Source organism: Onychostruthus taczanowskii, unplaced genomic scaffold (assembly GCF_017590055.1).
Source record: "Onychostruthus taczanowskii isolate IOZ18803 unplaced genomic scaffold, ASM1759005v1 scaffold93, whole genome shotgun sequence".
Taxonomy (NCBI): domain Eukaryota; kingdom Metazoa; phylum Chordata; class Aves; order Passeriformes; family Passeridae; genus Onychostruthus; species Onychostruthus taczanowskii.
This window is the reverse complement of record NW_024507324.1, coordinates 1,132,531-1,144,966: the sequence shown is the minus strand read 5'-3', so window position 1 is coordinate 1,144,966 and position 12,436 is coordinate 1,132,531. Positions and strand designations below refer to the sequence as shown.

Here is a 12,436-nt window from a genome sequence, read left to right as displayed (position 1 = left end):
TCAGGGCTGGCAGGTTGATAGCTATTCCTGCACTGTTTTCCTTTCAAGGAGGACATATTTCCATAGCCATGCTGGGAGGAGGGAGCTGCATGAGCTGGATACCTTGGCTGGTAGCTTGTTTCTTTGTTGTGCTTCCTAAGTTGTGCCCTGCCTGAATTTAGCCTCTTATCTTGTGTTGTTGGGTGCTGTGTAATGCTGATTTTTCTCAGTGCAGAGAGAGAAGGGACATGGATGTTAGTGACGGAAGGACTTGAGTAAGTTACAGCTGTGTAACTTGTGAAGAGTTATGGTTAAGGTGTTGCCCTTAGTGCTCTTAAAGTGAGATAATCACAATTAGGCACCGATTGCTCTGATAAACAAAGGCCTGAGTTCAAGGTCTCAAGTGAAACCCTGCTAATTTTCATCCTGAAAACTCCTTTTTTTCTCTCACTGTGGTGATATTATGTGTTTTTTTGTTTGTTTTTAATAGATTTTAAAAAGATGCAGTTATTCTTGCTATCTTATTGCTTAGTTTTTATTTAGTGTATTCAAACAAAATTTCAACAGATAAATTCTTGTGATTTCATTTTCTCTCCCAAATGTCTTTTGTTATAGTTTGTGACTGGTCTGCAATTGTTGGACTATCTTAGGCTTATGTTTTTTAATTCAGATTGTTTTACACACAATGATGCTTTCCCAGCACCAGCTGTGAGTGATACATTTGAGATACTTCTATACAGTTTTCAGTGTATAGGTGATACAGACATACTAAAAAGTAACAACTGGTTGTAATTCTACTTGGAATAACAACCATAAAGAAAGATGAGCATGATTCTCAAGATTAAGAAGGAAGTTACCCAAAAAAGAAAATAGTTACCCAAATATTTAACAGAAGCAACTTATTTTGAAGCATTTAAATTCCTTCTGAAAGACAGAAATTATGATTGCAATGTATTTTGTTCCTTTTGTTTCACTCACAAGGTCAAATGCTAGTAGTACAAACTACAGTTATTACAACGTTAGAAACGAAGAGCACACATTGTTTAAAATGCATCCAAACAGATGGATTAGGTGAATGTCTTCTGTGCCATAAATATAGCTAGCACCATTTTGCATCTTGAAAGGTTTACGTGAATTGGAATCTCAGGACATTAGCCTGTGTTAAGTATCTAAATTCTTAAAATGTTGTTCTTCTGCTCACTTTCCTTGGTTTTACTCTGTTTTTAAAATGACTTTTAAATGTTAAAATAATAATTAAAATATTTGGTTTGTTATTTCCCTTTGTGCTTTCTCACTTTTTTTTCCAAGTAAAATATTATTAACATTTAAACTGGGGAAAACACATAGACAAAAATATGAACATAGAGATTATATTAGTAAACTCGTGAGATGAAGAAATATTCATGTCTAAGAGGCAGCATTTTCTTTTATTTCTGATTCATTTCAGTGTGATCGCTGTTTGCCATTGTACAATGACAAGCCTTTCCGTCCAGGTGACCAAGTTCATGCCTATAATTGCAAACCATGTCAGTGTTATGGCCATGCAGAAAGCTGCCACTATGACTTAGCAATGGATCCTTTTCCACAGGAACACCACCGAGGCGGTGGTGGAGTTTGTGATAACTGTCAGCACAACACAGCTGGTAAGTCAAAGAGAGAATGGACTGTTTATTTTACAGTTCCTTTTTGACTAAGTCCTGTGTCAGCTGAAATTAGTAATGCTCAGTGGCTGACAGTCCAATAAATTTTCATGTATATGTATTTTTAGACTACTCAGAGAGTGCAGTAACAACAGTGGTGTCAACTCTTAAGCCATGGGAAAATACCGTAAAATTTAATCCAAACTTGTATAAAAACTTTTATGTAAAACACATTCAAATAAATAATTAAAATATATAGTTTCAAGGCTATTCCCATTACATGTGCTAGAGCATTTAAATTCAAAATGTAATCTTATTGGACCCGTTTAACAGACAATGTCTAAAAAGGTTGTCAAATTTCTCTCTAATGTCAGTTTCTTGCTTATTGAATAAATCTCTTTTTCAATGTAGGTAGTACATTTGAATACTTAAAGCATTCTCTTCTATTTCAGTTTTGTTGGCTTTATCTAGTAAAGATAAAAAAATTAAAAGTTTCAGTTTCAATTTTTCAAAAAAAAATGTATAGGCATTTGCATGGCACAGCTTTTATATAAGTGTGGTATTATATAACAGATGGAAGTTTAATGGAGTAAAACATAGTTTGTAACAGGTTCATTGTTTCATATGCTCTGGATCACTAAATTGGCAGGTAGAGATGAAAGGTGCATTAAAATGGACGTCCTGAAAATTATAGAATTCTCTCAAAGGAATAGTCTTTAATTTTGAATTATACAGCTAATTTTAATGAATTGGAAGCCATAATGCATAACCCTTCTTTCATGCAGGAAGGAACTGTGAGCTGTGCAAGGATTTCCATTACAGACAAGCAGGTGCAGATCTTTCAGCCACTGACGTTTGCAAACCCTGTAACTGTAACGCAACAGGCACCAAAAATAAGAGCCTTCTGTGTGATAATGTAAGTAGCCTTAATAGAGAAAAAGGAGAAAATGTTTCAATCAGCTGGGTCGACAGCCATAAGATTTTACAGAGTATATTCAGATGGTAACTAGTTTATATAAAAAACATGCTGTAGTCCAGCCTTTTCAAAATAATAATTGACTTACATCAGACATTTGAAAGCTGAGAAAACAGAGAGGAATTTGGGATGTACTGCTGAAGACTTAGATCAAAAACAGGCATAAAAGATGTTGTATGAATAGTAGTTTTGGATGCTACCTCTGCATTCAGTAATGTTAAAACATCTAGGTTTTGAGTGTTCCCGAAGGTCTTGGTACTGTCCTAAAATTTCTAAAAGATTTTGAAAATCCAGGCAACAAGCTGAACCGGAAATGGAACTAAAATTAAGCTACTTTTCTCTATAATAAGACAAGGATTAATCTCCCTTTTCATTTATGAAGTCCATTAAAAATAAAAGAAACCCACAAAGTGATGCTGAGAAGAGAACACCGTCAGCTATGCTTTTAAAGTCAATGGACTTCATTGTCATGCAAGCTGTCTAGTCCAATAATAAATCTATCTGTAACTTTTAAAACATGCATGTTGGAAAAAACCCAGGAAAAGTGATTAAAATCTTGGACATATACTAAAGATATATTGTGGTTTGTGTTCTATTCACATGTGTCCTGTCCATTGCCAAATCTAAATTTTTTAGGAATAGGGAAGAAATAATTGTTTTGAAATTTATTGTAAAGGTAGAACTTATTCTGTGGGTAAATGTGATAGATCTTCTTCAGCTTATTGCCACTTTTCCTATCTCTTTTTTTTTCAACACTTCTATTTGTAAAGTAATCTCTGGCTTTTTTCATCATATGTCTCTTGTCATTGAATTTTATTTAACAGTGAACTCTTGTGGATCCTATTGTATTTCCATCCTCAGTTACCATCATAGATGTGCAGATATGTGCCCAGTTTGGCTCAGTGCACCTCACAGGACACATGCATTGGTACATATTCTGTGTGACATGCAAATATAGCAAAATATGTTTTTTAAAATAGTCTGCTGTATTATAAAGAGAAATTCTGTTATTATTTTCAGTATTCTGAAGTAACATACTCTACCGGTAACACAGAAGTGGGAAAAAAAAAAGCTCTTATAAAACACAGGTTTCGTGTTAGGATTATTTTTCAAGACATAGGAGGAATGAAAGCAAATTTTAATTTATGTATCCAGGGTTTGTGGTGAAATGCTAACCTAAATCAGCTTTAACTATGATTAATAATCAGAGCAACAGTAGTTTACAGAAATCAGTGTTTTATACTTAAATATACAAGAATGTTGATGATGCCTGACTATGAAAGTATGAACAGGGAGATAAAATGGGAAAAATGGGGAAGACTGTATTGCTTGATAAAGGATCAATTGCTGCAGTAGAAGTAGAGCAGGGAGAAATGATTGAGAGGCATTAAAGAATAGATTAATAGGGCTGGGGACTAAAGGCTGAAATGAATTACATGAAATAGGAAGGCATCATTGGGGGAAGTGTTTCCAAATCTGACCCGTGGAAGATGGAATCATAAGGAATAAGGATCCTACTCATGAAAATTAATTGTCACATCACATTGATAATTTTCAAGGAAATTTGCCAAAAATGGGGCAGAATACACTTTTACTGCATAAATCATCACTTCAGATCATCAACATTTTTTTCTTTTTGCAAAGTGCCACTTTAGTCACTAAGTTCCAAGAGGTATAGAGTTCCAAAATTAATCCATTGAATCACAAAACAATCTCACTATTGAATCACATAGAAAGACCATTCACTCATCAAAGGAAGTATTATTCATGCTGATAGTTTGCAAGATGTGTAGAAGAGCTGAATGCAGCACAGTTGCTCCCATCTCAGTTCTTTGGACTGATCATGAAAACTTTATGCCTCTTCTCTTACCTATGCATGCTGCCCTTGGTGAGAAATGCATGTAGGTATAGAGAATTTCTCCCTTGCAGCATTTCTCACTTTTCATACCACTGAAGATCACGTCCACTTACAAACCAGGGCAGACTTTGTATTTTAAAATACAGGCTTTGTATTTTAAAGTGCAAACTATCATCATAAACTTCGAAATGGTGACTTTATGGCTTACAGTAACAAGTAGAATTTTAAGAGTGGTGTAACAGTGTACCCACAAGCAGTTTGTTAGGTATTTTTGCAGAGTGAGATTTTTCTCTGAGACTGGTGAGTACAAGTGAGAATTGCTGCAGCCTGATAAAATTTGTCCACTTTTGTGCTGGTTATTGATGTTTAGTCATTGTAGAAAAGATGGTTGTGTTGTCTTTGTGAGCTTTTGTCATGAAATATTTCAAACAATCAGAAAGTCTGGATGAACTATTAGAGGTGCTTGAGCCTTAGGAGAGTGAAAGAAGAATTGGCTGCCTTTCTCCTTTCTCCCTAACAATTCACACCTGAGAAAGGTCTACCAGAATACTGATGACGTGATCATTCTTAATCTAGTTAGAGATTAATGTTTTCTGGCTCTCATACCAAAATCCTTTACTCATTTTCCTGTACTGCTTTTTACCCAAATTGCTCTACAAATGCTTACATATTCTATCAGGCATGGCAGCTTGTGGTTCTTTTGTGATTCTGTTATTGTATGTCATATATAATGCTGGGGGAAAAAAGCACTCTTCCTGGGCATTTCTTTTTAGAGAAACCTGAAAGTGCTGCTATTGCCTTTACCTGGTCTTTGGAAGTAACATTCTGGTCTCATTGAATTTAGTTATCTTTAGTTATCTCACTCAGCTTTTGCTGATTTTTAAAAATTTACCCTTAACATCTAAATAAATATGTGTCATGTACTTGTTGTGAGGAAGCTCTATTTTACAGCAGAGGATATTGTTCAGAGTTGCAAAGACTTAATTTTCTTCTGTCAAGGTGGCAGCTGTATTGTCTCATCTTATAAGAAAACTCTAAGGCAAGAAAATTAATAAAATGTTACTTACTGTTTTCTCTGAAGAGTCACATGAAAGCATAATCCATTACTTCTGAGTAACTATCTGAACAGACTTCAGATTTCACCTTGCTGCACACTCACTAAATAATGGTTTTGAAAAATTATATATATATATATATATATATATATATATTTTCACAAAATGAAAATAGTATTTCTATTTGTATTTTCACTTCTGCGTTAATTATTTTATCTAAAATTAGGATGAGCCTTTCCATTTTCATTTATCTATCTATATGGATTTCAATCTGTTTATTGTGATTGACAATAAATAAATAAATGGAATATGTGTTGTAAGGGAAAGAACACAGGTTAAAGCAGTTCATTAAGGGGATTTCGGTCAACAGATTTACCAAAAAGAATAAGGAATGTAAAGCATGCAAATGTGTCAATGAAAAATGTTGTGCATATTGGAGTCCAAAAAAATTAGATTATCAAACACTCTGTATTCTGAATCTGAGTTTCTCTTTGTGGGAGGCCTTTAACCTTATTGCTAAAATGAGGGCAAATTAGCTTTTTTATGTTCAGTAATCCTATGGCTTTATTTTGGATGGATTTTATAAAGTGGAAATGCTGGTTTTCTGCGAGAGTTTATTTGCGGGATTTGGTCCATCCCACCCCTTGGAATGTTGTGGGCAGAGGGTAAATGCCTCATTTTATGTTTTGAGCAAAAGTAGTAGAAAGCGACTGACTTTTGAAAGTCATCATACGTGATGACAAGAAGAGATATCAGGGGAGGGCAAAGGAACTTCATTATTGCTGCTTATTCAATTTTCAGTTCCCAAAGCCGACATCCTGAGAATACTCTCAGGTATTTGGTGTCAGACCATTAACCTATGTGTGTGAGCCAGCACACTGTACTGTTCTCATTTCCTAAACTGGAGGAAAAGAAGAGAAAAGACCCCAACCCCCTTGCTCCCTCTTCCTGAGACTGCAGACAACTGGATGCTGGGGTCCTTGCCAGATTTGCATCAAGTAAGAAGATAGTGAGAAATATATGATTAGCATTTATATCCGAAAGGCAGAACATTGAGACTGGTACCAGCCAATTGCAAAATTGGTGATGGCAGGATGAACAGAAAGAATTTCATGCCAGACCTAAATATACCCCTGAGTCTTGCAATGCCCTGAAACTTGCAGTGAGTCAAGGGAAGGTGCTTCTGCTGTATTAGAGAGTAAATACTTGAAATTAGTAATGACTTGGCCAATTATAAGATACTAATTTTTTTCAGGCAATTTTCAAAACCAGAAGGTAACTTTGGAAAAAGAAACTTCAAGTGTCAGCTTTTTTTATTTATTAAGATCTATCCTCATATTTCATTATTGTCCAGAATTGGATAGACTTTCTCATTATATGTTTTTGACACTGTTGCTTCCATTACAGACAACAAAGAATAGCAATTTGAAATTACAAGCATATCCAAGAGGAAGGAGTTGATTTTAACTTTCATGAAGACTGAGGCAAATGATTTTTCCAGCAAATTGCATTTCATAATATAAGAATGTCTATGGCCAACAAGAGTTTAAATAGTCAGAAGTTACATTTCTGATACTGTGATATGTACATATTGAATATCTTCTAGGTGAGTGCTATGGCTAGACAGTTTGCTGTACTTTAGTGAACAATTAAGGCAGTTCTTTGGAATATGTCACCCTTTGTTTTGGGTGTTTAAGTCTCTTTTTAAGTCCATGTATCAGTCTAGTAACAGAAGGGTTGCTGAACAGGCTTCACTTTGAATTTGTCCTTCTAGATGTAATGTGTTAAAGCGTCCCCCAGTTAAAGAGTGGTATCATAAGAGTCTAAAGCAGGTGAACTGCTCAGTATACCTAAAATTCAGAAACATTAAGTAGTTGGATTCCTGATTAAGGGCAAGTCTGCAGCTGGCATAGGTTGCTGGCATACCTTTTGTAACTGTTTACCCTTGAGGATATAGCAATAATGTATATTTTGTACGTAAATTATAAATGACACAAGGGATACGTGTGAACTCAGCATTAGTGATTTTCTGTATCAAATAACAACTGTAATTATGAGGTCCCAAGACACACCATCACTTGGTAGTAATGCTCAGCCAGGTTAATTTTCAGAGTGAACAATCCAGTCAGACATTTTCCATCAGTGATTTAGTACCAAGATGGTCATGTTAATACACTGTCTGTTTGTGTCTGCTGACTATTTTGGGTCAGAACCAGGATTCTCAGGCATAAGTAACAGGAGAACAGATTTCTTTCTCCTCTTCTGTAACCAAGATTGGTCATAGAGAATTGAAATTTTTCTTTAAATGGCAGATAACACTTGAATCGGAGAAGGGGGGAAGTTTCAGTAATATCTCCAGTGAACAACTGGTGAAATTCTGGTTAACAAACCCTTTAAATATTCATTGCTACTAATATTTTCAATGATACCATGGTTTCCAGAGTAAGCTAGATTTACAGAAATGATAATAATAACAAGAATAGCCCTTTTCCTTTGTAATTCACTTGGATTTTTATGTAGTTATTGTAATAGTTTTTTCTTTCCATTTTGATGTAGATTTCCATGAATAACCTGTGGTACACCTATTTCTGCAGCATTAGAAACATTTATCAGCTTGTTCAGCTTCTTTGAAACAGCATTCATTGCAAAGCGTTTCACAGGTTATTTTGGTACTTCTCTGTCTTTAGAGGGAAATTAAAGATAATGTTTTTCTATATTTCTAATTTTTAAATCAAATTCTCCCCATATTAAGCCCAAATAATCTTTTTACAGGGAGATCTGCAAATGGTTTTGTTGGCTGGTTCCTAGATAAAATTTAAATTTTTTAATTGTCTGGACATTTCTCCCTCATTTGAAGAACTATAGTTATTCTTCAAGCATCAGTTTTTTTACCCTGTTGTGATAAAGTTTGGGGATGTGCATTTTCTGCAGGTGTATGTGATGAAAATTACTGCTCCTTGTAATAGCTTGACACAAAATTATGATGAAAATCGTGGTATTCTTTGCTTCTTTTAGCACTTAGTAATCTATGTGTTTCACTTATGACATCTGGTAATACCTACCCTTTGCTCACAGTTAGCCATGGGTTTCCAGGAATTCAGAATCAGAACAGCTCTGCTGTACGAAATAAGACTAAGCTAGCACAGTATCTTCTCTGATTTCCAGAAGTGTGATCCTGCTGTGATGTGCTTTTCTAGATTTCAGTTGTTTATGGGTTTAGGGCTACCTGAGCTAAACTCAGGATTTTCATCTGAATAGCTGTATGTTTGGTGTCCACCTATGGAGTTAATCGAACTAAATTTTTTAAGCAAGTAACTTCCTTAGGTTTACTTCGTTAGAATTTCCTGGGTATTCTGTCTTATAACTTGAGGGGAAAAAAAAAGAATATTGATTCTGTAAGACACCCCTGATTTTGTAGCCACGCATTCCCTTCATTTTGGTCCTTTATTTCCAAATTGTACAGTCTTTAGTCTTTTCATTTTTATCTTTGTTTATTCTACTCACTTTGTGACCTCTTTTATTTTACAGAGGACAACCAGATGCACAAATTATGTAAAATGTTGATACAAAACAGATTTTTATGACACAATGAGATTTCCTGTGTAATTTTTAGTTCTTTTATTGATAATCACAGTATTCCTATTGCCTTTTTAACTGCTTCAGAGCTTCCAAATGATTTATAGGGGAAATGGAGCAGCTTTAACAGCTTCTTTCTTGAGTGGTAATAGCTAATTTTGGATGTATCACTGTCTACCTATAGTCAGTGTTGGTTTTTCCCTGGTGTTAAGTTTGTACTTCTTGGTGTAGAAATTAATTTGACTTTTTGATCATCCATTTGGTTCAGTGTATGTGATATATTAAGATATTGCTGACTTAAAGAAATGCAGTAGTAACATGTAGCATGGTTTCCTTTTAGAAAAAAGTACCAATCTTTTCCAATATAGAATTTAAATTTCTAATAGAATGTACCATAATAATACAAAAAGCCTACTAGAATGTAGATCTCAGAAACTTCCTTACAGCCTTTTAAGGAGAATGACGTCATTTTATTCTTCTTTTACTGGTGTTGATTTAAGCAATTAAGTATTTCAGTAATGCTGTATTTTGTTTTGTCTAGAACTTGAGTCTTATGTGCAGTCACTTTTCAACAGATGAGATTTTGCTAAAATATTTTTCTTCTAACTTCTTTGGTTTTAAATGAGTCTTAAAAATCATTCCTGATATAGAAAGGTAGCACCTCTTTCATAGTGAAGAGCTGTGGAAGACTTCCTTTGAGATCTCTGCTGTGGTTCTGTTTCCGGAATGCTGCACATAATCATAAAAGCATTAGTTGGTCACCTGCTCTCCTCCAAGCAGAATTGTTGTCAGTGCTATATCCATGATTATGTCTGGATAAATCCTGATACCTCTAGGAATGGAGATTCCACATCTCCTCTGGATAGCCTCTTATTGATGTTGCACTTCTCTTTTAGTGAAGTGTTCCAATGTCCACTGTGAATCTGCTAATCATATCACTTAATTATTCAATTGCCCTGATTTTCTGGTAGTCTTCCTTTGTTTCTGAAGTTCAATTTTTTTTTCCTTCATGCTTTAGGCATGTTGCTTGTTAAATGCTCGTTTTTGTGTTGCTTTATTCTAGTTTTTAAAATTTGGCAGTGGCTATCCTCTCTTATTTAGCTACTCTATTTTGATCTTTCTTTCACTTATTTAAGATGAAATTTCACATGTAATGCTTTCCTTCCTGTGGTAACTTTCGGAGTAACTTCAAAGTTTTTTTTTGGGTATGAGTTGAGTGCTGTTGTGTAACCTGGGTATGCTGCAATCATGAGCACAAAAATGTTTCTTTTACAGTTAGACATTAAGCTGGGTATTTTTCTTCATTTAGGATTAAACTCAGAGTTGCTTTTCACATGTGAGTTCTCTGATGAATGGCTGTGATGCATGACTGGGTCTCTTATAATACACTAAATATCTACATCAAATCCAGTCTAAAAGGGAATCAACTTGAAAATCCCTGTTGCTGTTTTTTCTGCTGTTGTGGTCTTTTTACTCTTCTCAAACTTGCTGTTGTCCTGCCTTTCTAATATCTACATCTTCCTGAAAAATAAGGCTGATAAATCAGTAATAGATCTCTATCAAGGAGTCATATCAAAGAGATTTTATGGACTACAGAATGCTTTTATGAGGAAAGAGTAGGTGTGTATGCTTCTCTAACTTTTATTCAATATTTCCTGCACTGAGAATTTACTTTTAGATGTTGAAATACTCCATTTAGTATTAATAAAGCTTAGAGCTTCATTTTAGATTCAAGGCTATGATGATAGTATTTAACTGGAACTTTCCAGTAGCTTTGTCTCTCGTGTTTTTTCAGCTTGGCTTGACTCATGGATTAAAGATGAAAAAGGCAGCTTTTAAGAGAAATTTTTGTTTCAGTAGCTAATTAAAAGCAAAGTACATTGAACTACAATTGTTGATGTCATTGATGAATACTGGTTTTGAATTATTGTACTTTTTCATATTTTAAATATTTGCACTGAAAAAAAGTAAGCTGACACAAAGAAAATTCCTTATAACACAGTTTCTTTATTTCTGCATTTTCCAGAACACTTCAGTTAGAAAAGTTAGTTTTTGTTCCTTGATCATGAATCCCAAACCTTTGCCAATTCCCATGTTTGTGTTGCTTTGACTTACTCCCTGGGATTGTTTTTATTTTGTGCATTAACCAATGTCTCTGTTTCTCTATCCCTGTGCTGTTGCCCTTTCCCTGTGGTTGGTTTCCCCACCATATTGGAAAGTGATGAATGTAGAGATTGGGGCTTTTCCCTGGCTTTCAGAGGTCTGAAATGGAGGTAACTTTTCAGGAGCCCTTTAATCTTGCACAAGATATGAGACTTGTACTCCCAGATCATGGTCCAGGCATAACAGAGGATGTGTCAGCTCCTTCTGAATAGCAGTGCTACACATTAGGGATAGGGTGAGGACCTTTACATACCCCCACTGAAGTGAAATGGTTTGGATCCTAGCTGAACCAAGAAAAAAGGGAGAGGATTTCAGCTGCTGAACTGTAAAGGGACAGGAAATGTACATTGGATGAGTAATAAAAAATGGAAACCTTCAATTTCGCTTCATTCTTATTTAACTAAGATTTTCACTAAAATAAATAAGCATATGGGCAGAACAAAAAATGCAAAACCTGACCTTTGAAGATGATAGTTCTTTACAGTAACTGTGATTGAAAAAAATATTAATTTTAATATGTCATCATATCTACAATGAAATTTTGTAAATATTCTTCTCAGGTTCTCTGTCCAGATAGTAAATACGGCTGCACTGTTTACTCACTTCTTTTTCCCTTTTGTTTTGAAAGAACAGGACTTTTAAACTCTATTTAAAAGTCAAACAGTTACTCTGTTCAATATTTCTCCTTCTTTCCTCTCTCTCAACAAATTAAAAAATGCTCACAGGCTTATTTTTTTTTCTGTTCCATTTAGAATTTTCTCTCCCCCCGACTCATACTCTCATTCTTGTTGCTAATGAATGTATCATCTAAAAATAGATATGTTCATCATTCTATAATATTTTGTATCTTTTCAGATTGGAGGCCAGTGTAATTGTAAGAGACATGTGTCTGGCAGACAATGCAATAAGTGCCAGGAAGGATTCTACAATCTGCAACAGTCAAACCCTGATGGCTGCAGTCCCTGTAACTGTAATACCTCTGGGACAGTCAATGGAGATATTACCTGTCACCAAAATTCAGGACAGTGCAAGTGCAAAGCAAATGTTATTGGTACGTGTAATGCAAGAGTTCAGAGCCATTTTTCTTGTTTTCTCTGGAAATAAAACATGGTTTCTAAATGGAAGGTATGGAAAGCTTCTTTGCTGAAGGCAGATTGCAAAAATGAATGAAATTAACTGTTGAAAAATT

At 34.9% G+C, this 12,436-nt stretch overlaps 1 protein-coding gene across 1 annotated transcript in view; it reads left to right on the top strand.

The window, feature by feature from the left end:
- The window catches only part of USH2A (usherin), a 372,299-nt gene that overhangs the window by 45,924 nt on the left and 313,939 nt on the right, over window positions 1-12,436 (top strand). Inside the window, exons 9-11 of the mRNA XM_041426677.1 lie at window positions 1,427-1,622; window positions 2,405-2,535; window positions 12,103-12,298. Coding sequence (XP_041282611.1) covers window positions 1,427-1,622; window positions 2,405-2,535; window positions 12,103-12,298 — 523 coding nt within the window. The remainder of the gene's footprint in view (window positions 1-1,426; window positions 1,623-2,404; window positions 2,536-12,102; window positions 12,299-12,436) is intronic.